This window comes from Prinia subflava, chromosome Z, assembly GCF_021018805.1.
Source record: "Prinia subflava isolate CZ2003 ecotype Zambia chromosome Z, Cam_Psub_1.2, whole genome shotgun sequence".
Taxonomy (NCBI): domain Eukaryota; kingdom Metazoa; phylum Chordata; class Aves; order Passeriformes; family Cisticolidae; genus Prinia; species Prinia subflava.
The window spans coordinates 27,695,771-27,716,523 of NC_086283.1; the positions used below are offsets into that span (position 1 = coordinate 27,695,771).

Consider the following 20,753-nt stretch of genomic DNA (forward strand, 5'->3'; position numbering starts at 1 on the left):
TTACAGAACTCTCTTATCCATTTTGTAAGTTTTCAAAGCCAGGGCTTTATTTTTGCATATCAGAAGGACTGTCTTCAGGATTTCCCTCTCACTGTGAGAAACAAACTGTTAGAAATGGTTTAGTGTGGACTTGTTGTATGAGTGAGTGCTCCTAGGCATGAAATCAAATGCAAATATCCAGGTATCTAAACTCAATGGAAATAAAAATCACTGGAAGGCATAAAGCTCTTCAAGGAAATGGTATTTAAATGCTAACTTGCGTAACAACTGAGGATTTCACATAAGGTAAGTTTTTATCTTAATGTTCAGTCCAGTTACAAATGTATTCAGTGCCTTTGTTCGTATTTTTTAAGTGTATTTTTAAGAAAGGCAGGTGGGAAACACACGTTTGAGAAAAGAAATTAAACATCATGGGTATTGATTGACTAAATGTAAGCAGCCAGTCAGTATGTTCTGTGTACCCTATCATTCTGCATAAACTAACCCTGTTCAAGAAAAAAGCATTTTCCATTCACTTTGCATATGTTTAACTGTTTTCAGCTATAATTAATTGTCATGTCATGCAAACTAAATCCTCAACAGAGTATCATGACTGCCAAATATAGCGCAAATTGCTGTGAAAAAAAAACGTAATTCCAAGAGTAATTTACATTGGTTCATAGTAAATATCATATTGTTCTTAAAGTTGAAAGTAGTGATGCCTGAAGCCCAGCTTTACTGTTTAATAGATCTTATTTTGAGTAGCTGAGTATGTTAATAAAGTTCCTGTAACTACAGTAAAGCCTGCACCACCAATGCAGCAATGAAGAAAGATTTTTTCCTCCTGAAAACTAAAATATACCATTTCCTTGAAACTAGGGAGTCAAATTCCTTTTTCTACTTGTTTCACAGGCCAGGATCCCTGCAAGAGCAGCCCTTGCCTCAATGGTGGTACCTGCTACCCACGTGGTTCCTTCTACATCTGTACATGTCTGCCAGGTTTCAACGGGGAGCAGTGTGAATTAGGTAAACTGGTGCCACCTTGGTGCTGATTAACTCAAGTTTAAAGATCTTGTAGATGAGATCTGGTGTGCTTTAAAGTTGAAGGCTGCATGGGCATTTGAAAAATTCTACACTGAGGCTTTATTTCGGGACAATTAGTTGGATAGTTCCCCATTGTCTCTGCCGTTTTTCCTCTCCCCATAAAGTGCACAGATTTGTGCACACACACAGAGATTAAAGGAAACTGTAAATGAACTGCAGGAGCTGGAATTCACAACACTGAATTCAAAACCACACCAAATGAAACAAAATAGACATTAATATTTGGGATAGTTCCCTAAGAGGTTCCCATAGTTCTTTGAAAGACTGGTAAGATAAATGAATCCCAAATGTGAATGGCAAGCTGAGCACTGAACACAAACTTGAAAATTTTTGCAGGAGATTTTAAATATTATCATAATCACATGCATCTTTGGTACAAATTAGTATTTTGGTAACAATTTTAGCTGAGGAACCTCTTCCAGTTGCCTGTGGCATCTTTGCACGTCCTGCGACTGTAGATTTCAAGAGACTCACCTATGTGGTTCAGGATAACCAATTTTCCTTCCAGACAGCTAGACAAAGTATGATAAAATGACTGGAACAAGTAAGACCTAGCATAAGACTTGACCAGAGCATATTTTAAAATAGAAATATATACTTTTTAAGCCTTCTACATGGTGCAGCAATTATTCATAATTGTTGTTGGTTTGTCGATATGTCCAGTTTCTCTATTGCATTTTAATGAGTGAACCACAACCAGAAGTTCATTTTTGGATGGAGATGTTTGCAAAATCTCCATTGAAGTTTACTCTGTGATTGTTTCAGAGGAACAGCACACATTAGAAAACTTCATATGATCTTTACGAAGAGACAAACTAGCTTATAACCTGTGCAAAAGCGACCCGTGCTGAAAATAATTATATAAAATTATCTTGTGCTCCAACTTAAAAGGTGAAGACAAGGTTTTAGCAGCTAGAAGAGGAAGGGACAGACATATTATTTGTTTACTGTGCAAGACTATGAGTACTATGATGTTTTGTCCTTATCTCAATACGATTAGACAAGAAAGAAATGAGAAATGCAAACCAAGGAGATTCCAGAGATTCTGCTGCTCTGCAGACTGAAATTAGCAGTCTGTTTAATGCTGCATGATAAGATTTCCAATATTTGAGTTTCATGAAGATATTCAAGGTCTCTAGTGGTTAATGGGAATTTTTGTTGTGCCAGAGTTGACATACACGAGTCAGATTTTCCACCAGGATAACACTGCTTGGCATTCCTCTTTCTCATCCACACAGTGACCACTGGGATCTTTTGCAATATTTCATTCTTCTCAGTCCCAGTCACCAGCCTGACTAATGCTGCAGAACTTTTCCCTTCTGGGAACTGGGCAGGTGATGAAACCACCTTTATTTTCTGCTGCAGATATCGATGAGTGCCAGTCCAACCCGTGCCGGAACGGAGCCACGTGCATTGACGGCCTCAACACCTTCAGCTGCCTGTGCCTGCCCAGCTACATCGGGGCTCTCTGTGAGCAAGGTAAGGAGTGTTCCCTCACCTGTGTTGCTGGACACTCATTTCCAGCCCAAAATTCTTCTGCAGTAACAGGGCAAAGCCTCCTAAAAATGAGAAGGTGGAAGAAACTGACAAAAATCTGCAGGAAGTCGTCTGCAAGGGACTAGTGAGGAGAGCTCCTAATTTTTATTAGACTTCCCTGACTTGTGATTCAGGAGTTTTTCCCATCTCTCACTTTGTACAAGCCCTATCCACATACTAACCTGAGTGGAAGCCATGTTGCCATGTACAAAATAGAAACAGGCATATGGGGCAATTTCTGTGTCAGAACAACAGCTCTCAGGTTTTGCTTTTCAGCAACAGTTTTCAGGTGGCCCCTAGCCTGCTTGCTTATGCTGGCTTGCAAACTGCTGGGAAGACACATAATGGAGCTCTCTCATTACTGTAGTGATCCTTAATGAGTGGGAGCAGGGTTACTTCGTGGCTGAGTTTCTCAAAAAATTACATGCGGTGTAATTTTTAAAGGCATATCAGAACCCATCACCTCCAAAAAACATCAGTGAGATGTAGGAATAGTTTAGTGAATAAGACAGATTATACATTAATCCTCTTGGGACCACAGTTTTGACAACTTCATCCCAGTTTTTGAAATTATTTGTGCTGGGATTATTTTAGGAAAAGGAGGTGCAGGATTATCATTACAAGGAGATTGTAAAAGACTTTCTAAGCTGGACAACTGAAATAAGACTGTATATCCAAGTGCCTGTAGTTGTTAGAAAATTGCCTGCAATAAACTCCACTACATTTACCGGAAACATTAAGCAAGATGCTTACTCAATATGTGGACGGAGGAATAGGGTAGCAACATTTGTTCTGTCAATAAAATTAATGAAGGCCTTTCCTTGGGGAGGAGAAATGGTGTATTACAATGTGCTTGCTAAATTTATGAAAATATTTTTTTTCTTTTCCTTCAGCTGAATGATTTTGGTCACAGATAAATGAACTAAACCTTTGGATTTGTTTAATTAATAATGTGTATTTTCATGTTGATTTCTCGGCTTCAGTGAAGAGCAGTTTGCAAACTCTTCCAGCTCAACCTATCTGTTTGTTAGAGATGAAAAATCCCAGATCTTTACTGTTTAACCTTTTCAGCAGTCTGGCTAACCTTGTAACTTGAGAAAACTCTCTAAATCTTGTCTCCCAAATTAAAAATTTGCAGTGTTTTCACACCAAAATAAATAAATGTTCTCACTCCCTTCCTCTCCTCTTCATTCCAGCAATCCTGTGGCAGTGAGTCGCTCTGAGTGCCATGGTAGTTTTAATCTGCTTTTTATGATCAACCTGAGAGTGCATTTTAGGTGGTTAATGGAAATATTTCCTAGTTTGTCAGTCAGAACTAGAGCTGTGCTCTCTCAGCTTTGGAATTTAAATTTCCTCCACTTAAAGTCCTGAAGTGGTTTGGGACTTGGGAAAAGCTCTTGGTGCCAAATTTCCACTCCACCAGACAAAATAAAACTGTGTTGGCGATTCAGACATGGTTGTCTGGCAAGCAGGCTTATTTCAAGGCATCAGTCCTGACCTCACTAGATTTAAAGACCAGCCAGGTCGACAGAATGTGTGCCTCGGTGCCACAGGAAAGGTGGAGCTCAGCACACTGAGATTATACTTTATTGCTTTTTTTTTCTAATTTCAAATAGATTATTCATTTTAGAAAATTTAAAAAACAAAACAAAACAAAACAAAAAACCAAACCAAAACAAAACAAAAAACACCAAAAAAACCCAAAAAACCACCATACTCAAGGGATTTCTTAGGCACAGTGCTGAGCATTCAAAATGCCGTGGGAGGGAATAGGAGGAGGGAGCATGCACTGCCTTTGGAAATGAAGCTCAGAGTAGATCACCACATCTATACCCACTATACTGGAGCAGAAGAAAATGCAGAGCTCAGAATTTCACCCAAATGCCCCTGTGGGACTGCTCTGGACTAAGCCATCTTCGACAGGGTTATCGTGCTTGTGTCAGCATTTGGAAGGAAAGTGACCAGGGGACAGCATAGCTGCATGTCAGGGACCTCTGGCAGGTGGTGAAGCTAAAGGAACCTTCTGGGTGATCTAATCCAGACTGAGGCAAACCAGTCCTGAGGCTCAGGGAGCTGGAATTGGCTCCCTGACAGCCCTTCCTCTTGCCAGGTGGAAAGAGTTCAGCAGTCTGAGCCCGGGAACATCTTCCTGAAGAGAGCTGAATTTGTCAGATGTTAGAAATAGTGCAGCTGAAAGTTCCTTGAAAGGTTTGCCTTTAAACTACATTGTTAGCTCAGTTAAGACAGCATAACTTCTGGTGCAGGTGAGATTAAAAGAGGCAATATCCTCTTTTGCCTACCACGTGTATCTTTTCAAAGGAAAGATGCAAATTCTGCTTGTCACTTTCTGACATTTTAACATTGTCCCTTAAAACTCATAAATATGCCCAAAACAGTTTTCCAAACAGTGACAGGAGACTACAGTAAGTCTTGGTGTGAGTTTTATTCTGGGACATTAATCAGTCTTTCCATTGTCATCCCTCTGTGAAAAGCCCCTATGATAACTCTCAGGAAATGGTAGAGACTTAAAATTTGAACCTCAGTTTTAGGGGTGAGTTCTCTTTATGAGAACTGGATGAGCACATGAGGACCTCTGTGGATTTTCCTCTTCTTTCCTTAGCTGGCCAGAATTTCCTTTTCTTTTTTTACCCTAGTTAGTGACTACCTGCTCTCAAGGAATGTTCTAAGCTTAAGATTTGGCTTGCTTGCAGCTGGACATATGTGCAAAAATGGCACATGTGTGTTTGTAACAGGATGCGCCTCTTTGGGATAATTTAACCAACTGCTCTCTTCCAGGTCCTGAAAACAAAACAACTGTGGTTTTAACCACTCTATCAGGAATCATGTGTTCTTATAACTCAAGTTCATTGTTTCAGTGTCTGTGATTACTCCCCTCTCATTTAATTCACTTCTTTTCCCAGGGCTTTTTGGTTGGGGTTGAAGTAGTTGAGAAGGGCTCAGGGAAAAGATACTTTCAGAAAACAGATGGTCTCTTACTGATGTCTATCAGCTGAAAAGGGATTATTTTGGATATTTACTAGAGAAATGGTTTTCTCTTTGAGATATGTGGGTTAAGTGGCCTCCAGCATTTCCTCATTAGCTGAAGGCAGAGAGTCATTAGCTGAAGGCAGAGCTGATAAAATTCACAGCTGAGTAACACTCTCATTATGTTCTGGTACCTTTGTCAGTCTTTATTTCCTTTAAGCTTCTTCTGGAATTTCTTTAAAGACAATGGACCTATTGTCAGCAGCTTTTGAAACAGCAATCCCTAATTATATATCAAACCTACAGAGAACTCTTTTTTTAATGCAGTGTTTAGGGATGTTGTTACACATGTTCAATTGTGGTTACAGAGAACAGAAACTGTGAAAGTAACTCCTTGCACACACCACTGGAAACCCCTGAAAATTGTCATAAACCCTAGACGAGCTTTAAAGCATGACAAATATGGTGAACTGTGTTTCAGTCTTTCCACCACATGCTGGAATAAAGTTACAGAAATCTGTGACTGGGTACACAATGAATGTGAAGTATTGCATTCAATAACTGCTTGCACCTACTCTGCTCACTGTGGTTGGGCCAGAAAATTTACAGCCACTTGCAATTAGTGTCTACTGCTTAGCTAAAGGCACTAAAAATTTATACCCATATGGAACTCTTTTACCTTTTTGTTGCCCTTTCAGCTTTCTAAATTGAGTAAAGGTTGCACGCTGAGGACAAAACTCTGCAGACGTGAAATGGTCCCCACTGTTTTACTTGCCTGGTTTGCATTTTTCATCCTCTACAATCTCAAATCTTCCTATTCCTATTTGTTTTTTCCCTCTTCTTATCAACCTCTCCACTAAAAAAAACAAAACCAACCCCCAAAAATGCCAACAGCAAACACCAAAAGCAAAATCCCCCCAAAAACAAACCTCAGAATCTCCAACCACTTCCCCAACCCCAAACAAAAAAAATCCTCTTTTTCACCATCTGAAAACATCATGTATTTTATAGCTGTCATTTCTGGGGGTTATTTGCCTTTTTCTTTTTTTCTTTTTTTTTTTTTTTTTTTTTTTGTTTTGATTTGTTTTAGATTTGGGATACACACAGGTGCAGAAATTACTTAACTTTTCCCTTTGTCAGCATTTGGCACCTTTTGCCTTAAGAAGAGAAATTGTGTTATTTATAATTCATGCTCAGGCCATTATATCTAACTTTGTAAACACAGTCTTCTCTGTTTTGTCTTTTCAAGCCTCTTTGCCTCCCCAATGTGCCTTTCAGCAGACCTTCTCTCAAATCCTTCACTTCTTCCCTAGCAGAGGCACAGGAAGGCTTGATTAGAATAGCCTGGAAATCCTCTCTGACCATGTTTTTCTCAGCTTCTTGTTATTATCTGACTTGTTTCTTGTGGGACAATGGACTCCCTGGACAAGATAAATAATAAAATCTTAAGTGCCTTCACAAAGGACATAGGTCTGTTAGTCAGCCTCGTGTGGTTAAAAAAATGTTATAGAAAGTCCAAGGCAGACTAAACTTTAAAAATTACCTAGATGCCAGAGATTAAAGCTGTGTCTGCAGCCTGCACCTCACAAAGAATACAAAGAGGGAAAAGATAAAAAAACCTAACAATTTGGTTATGTAGATTACATTCCTTTTTACATAGCTGGGATGACTCAAGGAACAAGCAGTTTTCTACGGTTCAACTTCCTGGAAATAGAAGGGAGATAATCAGTGTAAGCTTTATTATGCTTTTGCATTTGGTACACTTATGTCGATACTGATGACTTTTGGGAAATCATTTTGATATCAGGCTCCTAAGACAATGACTACATTATTAGTGTTAGAGAAACTCTGATAAGCCTCTGATGCCATATGTTTGCACTTTGAAATCCATATTATGTACACGTAAAATCTAGTTTGTGTCATGGGGGATTTAAAACCTTTCTTTGAAAAAAAATAGACAATTTGGTGTCAGGATGGAAATAGCCTCTTCCTGCTGTGATTAAGAACCTGTGCTGTGAAAAACTGTTTTTTAGATTGTAGCAGCTCAAACCTAAGTAATCCCTTGGTTAAGGTATTTGCAGCCACCAACCCTTGGCACATACTGCAACATTTGGCTGTTTCTGTACTCAGGCAAAAAGAACCCTTTTGGCCAAAGCATGTTATTGACCACTGTCTGCATAGATTTGAAAATGAGAAATCTAGTTTCCAGACCAGAATTTCTCCATAACTCTGGAAAGCCTGGAACAGTTTTCTTCAGACACCATTTTGCTTAGGGGACTGATAAAAGTTGTTGGAAAATGGCCGATTCCTGGTGGGTGGGTGGCTGGGGTGGGGGAGTCCAGGCCTTGTGTTTCTGTTCCTCAGCATCCTGAAGCTCCTCAGGGTGAACCATCCCTTGCTGAGGCAGCTGTGGCTGAAACGTGCTCTAATCTTGTGCTGAAATGTGCTTTATGATGCCTTTGCATCTGTCATAGGTCAAAACTCTCTGCCTTTCCTCTGTTGTTTCTCCCACTCCTCCCTAAAACTCCCTCTTATCACTGGCAAGTCCTTCCCATCCTCAAGCACAACTCAGACACATTTAGACATCACACTTGTTTGCCCATCTTATTAATGCTGATTTTTTACATGTGATTCATCCCTGCAGAAGCAAACTTGGAACTGAAAGTCTTGTTTTTTGCCATCTGTTTACAGCTGCCTAACCTTGACAGAACAATTAACATCAGGTCCATGGGTTGCTCCTGTTTCAAGGCTTGTGTTTATTTCTCTTTGAGCTGAAAGGGTATAGTGGCTGCTGTTAATTCTCTCTGTGATGCATTATCAGCACCATGCCTCATGCAAGCACAGACAACATGCAATTTCATTACTTTGTATTTCAGCTTTGCAAGCCTAACAAATTGATGCCTAAAGTTGACTTTATCAAGGAAGATGGGTTTTAGGGGAGGATTTGGAGGCATGAGCTCAGAAAGATAATATTGCAACTTTGCTTCTAGGGGCTGAAAAATCACAATAATTTCCCTTCATATAATTTTCAGTTTCTTCCAAACTTAAATTAGTACAGTCACTTAAAGAACCATTTGTCCTTGGAAGTGAAAAGTCCCATCCCCACATACAGGCTCAGAAAACTGATGAAATGTAGGTTCACTGCAGTCCAGCATCCAGTTATTTCATCCATCCAGGGTTATGGATGAAGATGTCCTCCTGAAATTTCCCAGATTCAGCTCAATTTTATCTGTGGAAAGCCACCAAGTTTCTAATTGCAATTATGTGCCTTAGATAAGTAATATTCTTGCAGTTTGCTGAAAGTGGGTACACAGAACGTCTGAAAGTGAGGTCTCAAGGATGGGGGTACTGAAACTGGTTAAGCAGAACTACCTGAAAATGAGGTTTCAATGATGAGTGTTTGATTTTGTATGCCTTAACAAGCGTGTTTTTCTTGAAGCTTTGTCGCACAGAAAATCTCTTAGTGTAGACGAGACATTCCTGTGTTTGGTGCACTGACCAAACATGCCTGGTTTTGGTGCACTGACTAAATGTGCCTGGTTTTGGTGCACTGACAGGAATGTGCTTTGTCTATTTGCTGCAGACACGGAGACCTGTGACTATGGCTGGCACAAGTTCCAGGGGCAGTGCTACAAGTACTTTGCGCACCGGCGCACGTGGGACACAGCGGAGCGGGAGTGCCGCCTGCAGGGAGCACACCTGACCAGCATCCTGTCCCACGAGGAGCAGATCTTCGTCAACCGTGCGTACCCACGGCGTTCCTCTGCCTCACATCTCGGGGGCCACAACACCAGGGAGATCTGAAGGTTTCAGGGAGTGTCCAGAGGAGGGGTGGGGAGATGGGGAAGGGTCTAGACAGGAGCTGAGGTTACTTGAGCAGTTCAGTTGGAGAAGAGGAGACTGAGGTTGGATCTACTTGTGGTTTCCAACATCCTCTGAGGGCCATCTCTGATCTCTGCTCCCTGTGGCAGGGACAGGACCTGAGGAATGGCCTGAAGTTGTCTCAGAGGAGGTTTATGTTGGATTTCAGGGAAAGGTTCTTCCCCCAGAGGATGCTGGGCACTGTCCAGGCTCCCCAGGGAATGGGCACAGCCCTGAGGTGCCAGAGCTCCAGGAGCATTTGGACACTGCTCCCAGGGATGCACAGGGGGATTGTTGGGGTGTCTGTGCAGGGCCAGGGGCTGGACTGATGACCCTGTGGGTCCCTTCCAGCTTAGGATATTGTGTGGCTCTGAACAAGAGAGGTCACTGAGGGTTCAGAACTGGTAAGGTCTCCTTACCACTCAGCTTTTATGTCTTCAACTTAAAACATACTTTTAGAATATTTTAAAGGCACACTTTGTGTTATAAATGTTTACTTCTGTAATTAATGCAAGTTTTCTATCACTATTAAGTTATTATTTGTTAAACAGAAAATACTTTTTGGGGGGAGGGATGAAAACAGGAACTTTTGTTTTGGCATTGAAAGTTTTTGAAACCTTTTTTTTCTGGAGACTTAAGGTATTTTGTGCATATGACATCAAGCCAATGCCACCACATATCATGTTAGTTAGGTATAAGAAATAGCTGCTGTGTTGTATTGTAAAATTTAGACAACACTGGTCACAGCCTAATCAAAACTTGAAAAATGTGGATTAGAATATGTGATTTTAATTTTTTTTCTTCCCTCATATATTCTCAGGTAGGAAATTAATTCTCTTTGCCTTGGTAGACATCAATGGGAGTGAAGAGACAGGGTCATTTAAAATTGTTAGATGAGAATCTGCATTTTTATACACATCTCAAATTAAAACCAAAAAAGCTGGAAAAGAACCTCTAAACCAGTCATTGGAACAAAGAGCAGAATAATCTTAAGAACAGGATGTCTGATTCATTCTGCATAAAATTATTTTCTTTGGTGAAATCTCTTCCATGTATGGGAAGGTTAATAAAAATACCCATCTTGTTCCCTAGGTATTGGCCATGACTACCAGTGGATTGGCCTCAATGACAAGATGTTTGAGCGTGATTTCCGCTGGACTGATGGTAGCCCACTGGTAAGATGCCTTTGAGCTGAAATCACTGATTCATTTCTTTTTGTGGCGGCTTATCAAATTCCCACTAGCAATGAGGGAAGCTGCATTTAAAAAAAACAAACAAAACAAGAACAACAAAAAACCACAACAATGAAACAGCCAAAAAAATCTGCCTGTCACTAGATATGGACCTGAGCAAACAGCCAGTAAATTAATTTTGAGACACCTGATAGTTTGTGGTTTAGCTCTAAGGTCTTGTTCTTAGTTCCTGCTATTATATGTGTTGGAACTCTCAAAGGTTTCAAATAGAAATACTCAAAAATGTGAGACTGTGGTAATTTAAGAGTCTCTGCTGGAGCTGGTTTGTGATCCTTTTGCCTTGCGCAAGGCCATGTGTGGCAATTCTCCTCACTCACCAGGATGCATTTTTGGGTGATGATCTGGCATTCAAACTCTTGCCTTTGCTGGGTCTCTGGGGTGCACAGAGGAGCCTCACAAGCATTTCTGGAACCTGCTCTGTTGTGGCAGCTCTGCAGCAGCCACCCTAAGCTGGTTCAGGAGGCCTGTAGCCCGTAATTCATCCATAAAATTGTAAGATGCTGTTGATACCTCTTGCTGACTTAAAACAAAGACAAAAACAACTGAAGAAGGGAGAAAACATCTTTACCAACCATCAACAAACTCAAATCAAAGAGCTGATGGACATATAGGGAATAATCAAACTCTTCCCCATTCAAAATAATCTCTTTGGTAGGAGAAACAGGTGATTTATTTGCTCTTGAGCACCCAGTGAAGAACATTACATTAAGAAAAAGTCCAAACTTGTTATTATTCTCCCTTCCAGTTGCGAACTTTTAAATCAGAGAGCATCTGGACACACCTGTTGTTGCTACAGACTTGTTGTTGCTACAGTTATGGCTGCAACTGGTGTACAAAGACACCTGGGGCACCTGGGACGAGGCAGGCTTCATTTATTGACATTTCATGTAAATAACCAGACCTTAAAGTGCTCTGAAGTGGTTTATGAATTAGACTTTTCTTGGGGACATGGCTGTGGGTGGCAGGCGACAACAAGGTGGCGTGGGAAATGCTGGTGAAACTTTCTGTTGTCTCACTGGTGGCTCAGGGCATCTGGACTGGTACCAAGGCACCCATTGGTGATTCCAGACACCAAAAATAAAATAAGATAAATGCTTATATATTCCAAAGACAGAGTTGTTATGCCACTGATTAATCACTCTGGTCTAGTGGAAGGTGCCCATGGTCCCTCCCAATCCAAACCGTTTTATGATTCTATGAATTCGAGGAAAATTAAAATTAGACCTGAGATTCTGTTTTGGTTCTCTCTCTCTCTCTTTTTTTTTTTTTTCAGGCTACTGACCAAATACTGTAATTTTCAATTTCAAGAAATTAACATATTCTGGGAACATAGTGGTACCATCTGCCCAACAGATTTCTGTTTTGATTGATCGTTTCTTTCACCTTATTTTTCTTTCATTTTTAACAACTTCCCTCTGTCTCTTCCTTCGGAAACAATTTAGGTTTCTCTTGAAATCATTTATGTTCATTGCTTCAGTAGATTTTCCTCATAACTTATTCCATATGGTTTCTGGATCCCATGGTTCTGAGCAGCTGCCTCATTTGTTCCTTTTTCCCTGGCTTTTAACTTATTTCTCATACTTTCTAACCACTCTTGTTGTTACAGTGATTTATTACTTCTCTAGTAACTAATAGGAATGATAACGTAATTAAATATATACATCAAATCTATTTCCCTAGATGCCCTAAAATTACAGTGAATTTAAATACTATGCAGGTAGAAAATTTCCCTCTTTTATGTGTGCGCAGGTAAGCAGAATTCATGATGGTTTTAAATGCATTAGCATAATTAGTGATCAGAAAAATCAGAATTATTACACCAACATTCAGGTTCTAGATTGAATTTCTGAGTTTAGAGGTGGCTCTTGCCTATAGCCAAAATTTAAATGGCCTTTACATGTTTTGTGTATCAGGGTGCATCTGTATTCAGCTGTTTCTAAATTTCTTTCCTAACTCTATGCACTCTCCAAAAAAATATCCACAATTCTATTCAACACTTCTGCCATGGGGGAAAATTTGTCAAGCCTGCTGGGCATCCTCCTGATATCAGTTTTCTTGGAGATACTATCAGAAAGGTGGTTGTGCAGCTACAAGTGGTTCACATTCATCTTTATCTTGATACTTCTTTGAATTTTCTCCAATAACAGCTTGATTCAGTCTAAAAAATCATGCTTGCAAGGCTTTATGAAGTTCTATGGATTAAAAATAAACCCCTAACAGTTCTGATGCTTCATAAACTTAAAAGAAAATGTAAATTAACAGCAACAGCCACATCAAGATATGCTGTGGGTGACAAGTTTCTCTTTCATATGAATTTTCTTTCTGAACCAAAAAAAAGTCCCTAGAATTGGGTATTGGAAATGCTTGAAACACAGGCTCCACTACTGGAGACGCTGACAAAGGTTTACATTGCTTTGGTACTCATTTCCCACCAACATAAGGAAACCAACAGAAATATCTTTTACCAGATATTTTATTGGCAATTTTGGGAAAAGGGATAAAATACCTTTTTTCTTCTTTCTTTCTTTGCACCTAAAATGTTTTCTGGCCAGTGGGTTCAATGGAAGGAAATCATTAATTTTTTGACATTTTCAGCCCCTGACAAGTTGTGTTTTTCCAGATGTTCTTAAACTGATGCCAAGAGCCAGCCACCATTAAAAATGGTATTTGGGCAAAGCATGTAAATGAGAATATAGAATTAAGGTTCTTTCTTGGAAACCTAGGCTGAACCTAAAGTAGCCTTGACAGGGTCTCAGCCCTTCTGAAAAAGTCTGTTTAGGTGCCTAATAGTGGACTAAATGTAGTCAGCCACTTTTGATGCCTTGGAATTCTTCCTTTTTCAACCCTATAGAAAACACTCTCTGTTAACAATTCAGCAAAACCAGCAGCAGCAGCAGTCAATGCACGCCCCCCACCCCCAACCCACCCCACCTTGTATTCCTGTGCACATTTTTTGTGCTTCAGCTGAAATTTATGTTGAATTTGGAAAAATAATCCCAGTAAGCAAGTTTTGGAAAAGATGAAGAGTGATTTTGTAAATTCACGCTCTGGCTCTCAGAATTCCCGGAGGAAAATGTTGGTGTCTTGAATAAGGAAGTGAATACAACCAAATTCAGTGAGAAAGTAAGGAACAGTATTTAAATATTTCCAGCCCACATGACTTTTGTCTATATTTGCATTAAGTCTGCCTGTTTTTCATTAAAAAAAAAACCAAAAAACCAAACTCCTGGGACAAGAAAAATTGTCCTAATAAAATATAAACAGGCCCACTCCCAAATCACAATACTGTAGGTTCTGCTACTGAATAGAGAACTTGAAGATATTTTTTGATCTACCTCACTGAAATACATGATGCATCATTATATGTGAGATTTTGGGGGGTGGATTTGGCAAGTTTATTTCTTAACTGTAAAACAGTTTTAATTCAAAACTAGTTAGCAGTTTCCTGCCTTTCAGGCAAAATGGCACAATCTTGTGCAGATAAAGCCACACCATCTGCTGGTAAAACACACATGTTCAGCTTATTGTACCCACTGCAATCCAAACACAGGGTTCTTCTGGGCTTGAGAAGAGCAAAATTACTTGAATAACGTGGTTGTGTCCCACCTCGCATGCTCTAAATTTTGTCAGCTCAGGTGGCACTTTCCAAAAAGAAAATGGTTTTCCGGTAACTCGTCTATCATTACAGGATTTTTTTTTTTTTCCCAGATGAATATGCTAATATTTGTCTTTCTTTTTTTTTTTTAATTTTCTTAAAAAACAAATTTGTGTCCTCTTGGCTTAAGCCAGAACTTATCTTCAAAGTGCTCCTTGGCTATGGTTAGGGCACATTGTCCAGTAAACAGAATAAAATAAGCTTTAATTACAGTAAGCTGTGGGATCCAATAGCTGCTCACATGTATCTGTTTTTTCTGATTTGCTGTGCTGTATCTGGGTGGCAGGAAGCAATCTTTTCTCATCTACATGGTGTCCCTGCTCTGTTCTTGTTTTTTTTTTTTTTTTTTTTAATCCTCTTATTTATTTATTTTTCTGTTTTTGAAAGAAAGAATTTTTCAGTGGTTCTGTTGGTTGGGAGAGGTGGAATTCATGTTCTGGAGCTGATAAGCCACAAAACAAAACAATTGTTGGGGCAAAATAACTACACCTTTTTTACCTGAATGTCAAGGAGTTGCTGGACCCTTCTATTTTATATGAAGGGGAAGAAGGAGTTGTTGGCAGCTGTGTTAGTGCAGCACAGAAAGTGTGTGTCCTTTTAGGAAACTCCAATCTTCACATGTGGGGCAAGTTCAGTGAGAGCTGGCGATGAAGGGCCAGTGCCACAGGCTTGGGCTGGGACTGAGAGCATCACCTGAGCTTGTGTGGACGAGCAAGAAGCTGCAAACTTTGGCAAATCTGCCTGGTCCCTGATTTCAGATGATTTGGCCCAAAAGTGAAGGTGATGAGAGCAGGCCCTGAGGTGTGCTTAGAGAACTCGCAGCACCCCAGTTCTTTTAGAGCTTTGTTATTCATTACTTCCTGAAAAACAAGCCAATTTCTGCTCAAGACATTTCAGGTATGATTACACTGATAGATTCAAGAGGTAGGAGAGAATAATATAGTGTTTTTTAGAACATGTTTTGCTAGCTCTGCTTTTCTTCTGTTCAAGGTAGTTTAGGGCTGCTCTGTTTACTTTGGTGTGGAAGAACATTATTTTTCCCTCTGATTTACATTCTGTAGTGCAGTGAAAATTGCTATATATAGTCTTTATTAACATTTAGAAAATTACAGAATCTAAATTGTTCTTGCACTTTACTGTAGACTTTTCTCCCAGCATTTCTCCAACAGTGAACAACTCTTCTAAGTATGTATCAAGGACAATCTTCATCCCACAAGGCTTATCTAAGCTTACTACTGCTTAGAGCCTTATCTATAAGGCTCTAAGCAGTAAAAACAAACACATTTGGGAGAAACCACAGTGATACAGGAGAAGCAAGCAAGGCCCAAACACTCACACAACTGTGTGAGCAGAGGAATTTTCCTGCTTGGATCTTTTTATACTTCAAATGTGATGCAATACAAACTACAAACCAACAAAACTTACGTTATCAGCAGAGGCATTTAATAATTGATCAAAGGGAGAGAGAACACAACGGGATGCTTGAAAATATGCCAGAGAAATTGAATTTAAATAATTCACTTAGCTGTGCCAATGGTAACTTTTACAGCTGTAAAGCACACCCATCCAAACAGGAAAAGAAAGAAAGAAAGAAAGAAAGAAAGAAAGAAAGAAAGAAAGAAAGAAAGAAAGAAAGAAAGAAAGAAAGAAAGAAAGAAAGAAAGAAAGAAAGAAAGAAAGAAAGAAAGAAAGAAAGAAAGAAAGAAAGAAAGAAAGAAAGAAAGAAAGAAAGAAAGAAAGAAAGAAAGAGAGAGAGAGAGAGAAAATCTGGTGTTTCTTTTGGCAGCTCCCCCTTTGTGTTTGCTAAGGACCCTTGTGAGCAGGCGCAGCAGACAAGGAGCCCTTTCGAGCTATTCATGTTATGGATTAAACACACACAGCAACTTGGGGCTGTGCCCAGGGCCCCCGTCCCACGAGGGGGGTTATTCACATCCCCTGGAAAATGGTGCTGATAATTAGTGCTTTGTAGGGCAGTGAGCTCACTGCCATTACATAAGATTAGTGCTGTAATAAGGAGCTGGCCAGTGTCTGTGGCCAGATTGTCTGTCACTGGGAGAATGCTGCCAGCCAGGAAAGGGACGGGGCATATTGCTACTTTTAAAGCTGTCCAGAGACCCTGCCTTGGTTTTTCCTCCCCTTTGGCACAGGGGCGTTTATGCTTTGTGCTCTGCAAAGATGGTTCCTCGGGTTGTCAGTGTTAGGTAGCTACATTAAAAAAAAAAAAAAAAAAAAAAAAAAAAAAAAAAAAAAAAAAAAAAAAAAAAAAAAAAAAAAAAAAAAAAAAAAAATTAAAAAAAAAGGAAAACAACCCAGAAGCTTAATTCTGGCAAAAGCAAAGCCCTCTCTTTTCCTTCATTTATTGGTCTGTGAATCAAAAGGCTTTAACTTGAGCAAATCTGTAACTGCACCCTTCTCAGAAAGAGTAACTTCATTGAACACACACACACACAGAAAAAACCCAAAACCTTCAAAAGGCTTGGAGTATTGTACTGAAAGAGCCTGCCTCTGAGGGTTACGTAAAGCAAACAAACTAAAAAAGTGCTGTAGTCAGCTGCAAACAAAAAGTTCATTGTGCCCATGTCCCACAGGATCCTTGGAGAAGGAGATTTTAAACCTACCAAATGTTTTGGTTCTCTGCTGCAGTCAGTCATTATGGCCTCTTTTTAAGATGCTCATTTGACCCATGTTTAAATGGAGGAGAAGTATATAATGTTATTAATGACAGGTATATTTTTGGTTCAGGATGTCGTAACGAGGGCCTCTTGGACAAAGTGGGGTTTTGTCTTGTTTTTACCAAGGGGTCAACAGTTACTTCAGAGACTTGTTACTGTTGGGCTGAAATTACTTGTTACTCTGGGCTAAAATTCTTGGACAGCTTCAAACCTGCAGTAAATGTTGACAAAGTGCAGGGTTTTTTTGGTTTGTTTTTTGGTTTTTGGTTTTTTTTCCCCAGTGGCTCTCCTGGTAGCTGTGCACAAAAGATTAAATCACACCCCACACAATTGGCATCATGCTGCTAAATATATATTCATGTCAAAGTGACTCCAAAACAAACACAAATTACACAAAACCAGCACTTACCACCCTACTTTCTTTGCCACTCATTTTAACATCATTTCTCAGCTGTTAGAGTGACTTCTGAGAGCCCATCACACACAGCATACCCTCAAAATTGAACTGTACAAGGTGTGATGAAAGCCACTATTCTGAAAACAAAACATGGTAAAGAGTTGTCTTTTCGGAATGATTATGATTTTGGAGCGCTCTGGGCTTTGGCGAAAGTAGACAGCGTCACCTAGTGGGGGTTTCACTGCCGTACTCGCCGTTTTCTGCTTCTCGTGGAAAAATCGTCATTCTGTGGTACTGTTTTAAAAACATCCCAGAGCTAGTCATCTCCATACAATCATATTTTTCCCAAAACTATAGGCCTGACGGTGCTTTCAATTAAATAGATTTATTTCCCAAATTATTTCTTTTGCAGACTTCTTCCTGCTTATTCAATCTGCAATCCCTTCTTGTTGATACCCATAACATGAATGCATGTTTTCTAGAGTCCCTTTGTTTTTTGCAAAATGTTGCACAGGACTCACAAAGTTTTTCAATACACTCCATCTCTCTGTTACCAAAAACCCCAACCCCTGCAAGTGAAATCTTTTGCAGAAGTACTTAGCAGCACTCCTCCTAGGAGTTTGTCTTGCTCACAGTGTGTGTGATTCAGTCATGGGGAGTGTTGGGTCCCTGCCTGGTCCAAACACTGCCGGCTTCCCAAATCCTATGCAAATAAACCTCAGATTAGGAGCTGAAGGGAAGGCATTCAACCAGAACCTAAAAAAATATCAGGATCACTACGTGATTTTTGTGTGTACTTGTGGATTGTCTTCAAACTGATTTGAGTTTCTCCCAGCAACGATTTAGGCACACACTTAGTCCCTCCTTCAGGCAATCATTTTAGGATCTGTCTGAATCCTGCATGTGATCTTCCCTGTGATAGTCCCCCTTAAGACATGACCCATGCCTTTAAATCAAGGTGTGTGCTTAAACTCCCACTGAGTTTTTAATCTTCAGAATGCTTTTGGTGAGTTCTATCAGATTGCTTCCATTCATAAAATTAAACAGAATAACCTTTTGCAGGACTGGAGGGAATTTTAGTGGAACAGGGTTTGCACTGTAAGATAACTTATTGTCTTTCCCATGTAAAAATGCATTTAAATAGTAGGCGACTTTAATGGAAGTATTTCATACATTACCAAATCTTCACAGAAATCTGGTTGATTTTTTTTCTATGGAAAAGAAATGCAATCCTTTTTAAACTTTCCAAGTGCCTCCTGTAACAGCATCAGTGCTGTACAGCACTGTGAGTCACAAATGAGGGTTTCCTGGGCTGATGCATATGCTCATTGTAACCTCGTGCTGGTCTTGTTGAGGTTCAGCCACCGAGTAATTCCCGAGACTCGCTGAAAATGAGATGTAATTTTTACTTAAACTGTCCAATTATAACAACTCCCACAGTGAGGGACTCATTCAGGGCCTTTCCTGATAAAGATGTCTAAGACTTTGTCTGCTATTGTGTTGAAAAAAAAAAAAAAAAAAAAAAAAAAAAAAAAAAAAAAAAAGAGAAGTGTATTCCTGTTCTTATCAGAGCTATGGCAGGAGAAGAAAAGGGTGATAGTAAGGTTTGCAATGTTGGCTTCAGCTTAGTGATAAATACCAGGCAGGAAATGTTGCTTCACTCTTAGATGAAATGGCACAGAAAGTATCCAATCAGCCAATCCCTACCTCTTCCATTGTTATTTTTTCTTTAATTTGCCACATTAGTCTTGCATTAAGGAGGAACCAGATAGGGAAGTAGCCAGAATGAAAGAGAATAAAAATCAAAACTGCAAGCTCCAAAAAGTGCCAAGACAGATTTGTAAAGACAGCTTATTTAAACATGCTGAAAACGTGTTTCCTTTCCCCAGAAAATCTAAATAGATGTATTTCAAGTAAATTATTTCCTAGATTCAGTCATGTGCAGAAGATTATTTGCCTTTACACAATACTGAGGTCAAGCAGTAAAGTTTTGTTGGCATCAGTGCAATTTTCTGTGCTTTGTCAAACACAATGCTTGTTGGCTATTTTGGAATACAAAATCTGAGTGATTGATCTCAGGCACTTGATGAGCCTTTTGGAGATAAAGAAACTTTCCACAGGAGTGTCCCAAAGCTAAGATACTCCTGGATTCACCTGGGTAGTGCAAGCACCTGAAAGACCTGAGTGGATTACCTGTTAATAAGAAAATGAGCCCATCAAGAAAGGCTGCTTATCTGAGAATTTAAATAACAAATCTTGAATGAGGTTGGATCTTGTCCATGATGGGAAGATTATACTCCTTCTGTTTAATTATCAGCCATCTGAATGAGAATAGGTAGTGACTGGCTAATAAAGTTTTGTGCTTTACAGCTCTTGCTATACTTCTGGCTTTTTTAGCTCGTTTTATGTCACAAGTCAGTCTGCCACCCAACAGGACTCTGAGTTTATGCTCTGCCATATAAGGAAATCCTCCCCCCAAAAATGTGGAACTTAATAAAAGGTCCTGATGGGCTTTTGAAGTCATCATATCCAAACTCCTCCTGTGGGGCAAGAGAATACATTTTCCCTGTTTTATGGGCTGTGAATAGCCAACCAAGTGCATTATCTAGTGCCAGGTAGGAAGCCTGAAGAGCTGAATCTCAACTCAGCTCCAGCTCTAAGTCGTGGACTATCCACACTCTGCAGGAAAATTTTCAGGGTCTTTGAAGAGAAAGAACAAAGAAATCCAGTGTGACAGAGAAGGCTTTGATTTCACCAATAGAACCAAAAAAGTACAAGTAAATTTAATAAATTATTACAGTATAATTAAAAACATAAAGAGTATAAACTCCAGTTTTCATCCTGAAATGATGGTCAGGCAGACTCCCCAAGGACCAAATGAAGGTACAGAGACCAAACTCCTGTTCCTGGGGCTAAGTCCTGCAGTCACCTGGTTACACAGAAACCTCAAATTTTTTGAGGAAAAGTTCCCAATCACCCTGCCATTTAGGGTGTTGAGAGCTTTGCAGAGTGGGTGGTGTAGTGGTGTCTGCCTGACCTGAAGTCTGTGCTTGATCAAGGACGGGTGGTGGAAAATAACATAGAGAGTAAAAAATTTCACCCAATTTTGGTATCAGCTGAACGGGGCTTGGAGCAACTTGGTGTGGTGGAAAGTGTCCTAGACCATGGCAGGGGCTGGGACTAGATGATTTTAAAGGTTCCCTTCAACCCAAACCAATCTGAGATTCTGTGATTGCTCTGGACCTCCCTCTCCACAGCCACCTCAGCTGGAAGACAGCTGTGGTCAGCCAGACCTCCTCTGAAGTACGTTT

At 39.9% G+C, this 20,753-nt stretch overlaps 1 protein-coding gene across 3 annotated transcripts in view; it reads left to right on the top strand.

Annotated features, from left to right (window-relative positions):
• The window catches only part of VCAN (versican), a 99,392-nt gene that overhangs the window by 72,047 nt on the left and 6,592 nt on the right, over window positions 1–20,753 (top strand). For all 3 annotated transcript variants that reach the window (XM_063423698.1, XM_063423699.1, XM_063423700.1), the window contains 4 exons: window positions 892–1,005; window positions 2,449–2,562; window positions 9,188–9,346; window positions 10,558–10,640. In XM_063423698.1, the coding sequence (XP_063279768.1) occupies window positions 892–1,005; window positions 2,449–2,562; window positions 9,188–9,346; window positions 10,558–10,640 (470 nt within the window). The remainder of the gene's footprint in view (window positions 1–891; window positions 1,006–2,448; window positions 2,563–9,187; window positions 9,347–10,557; window positions 10,641–20,753) is intronic.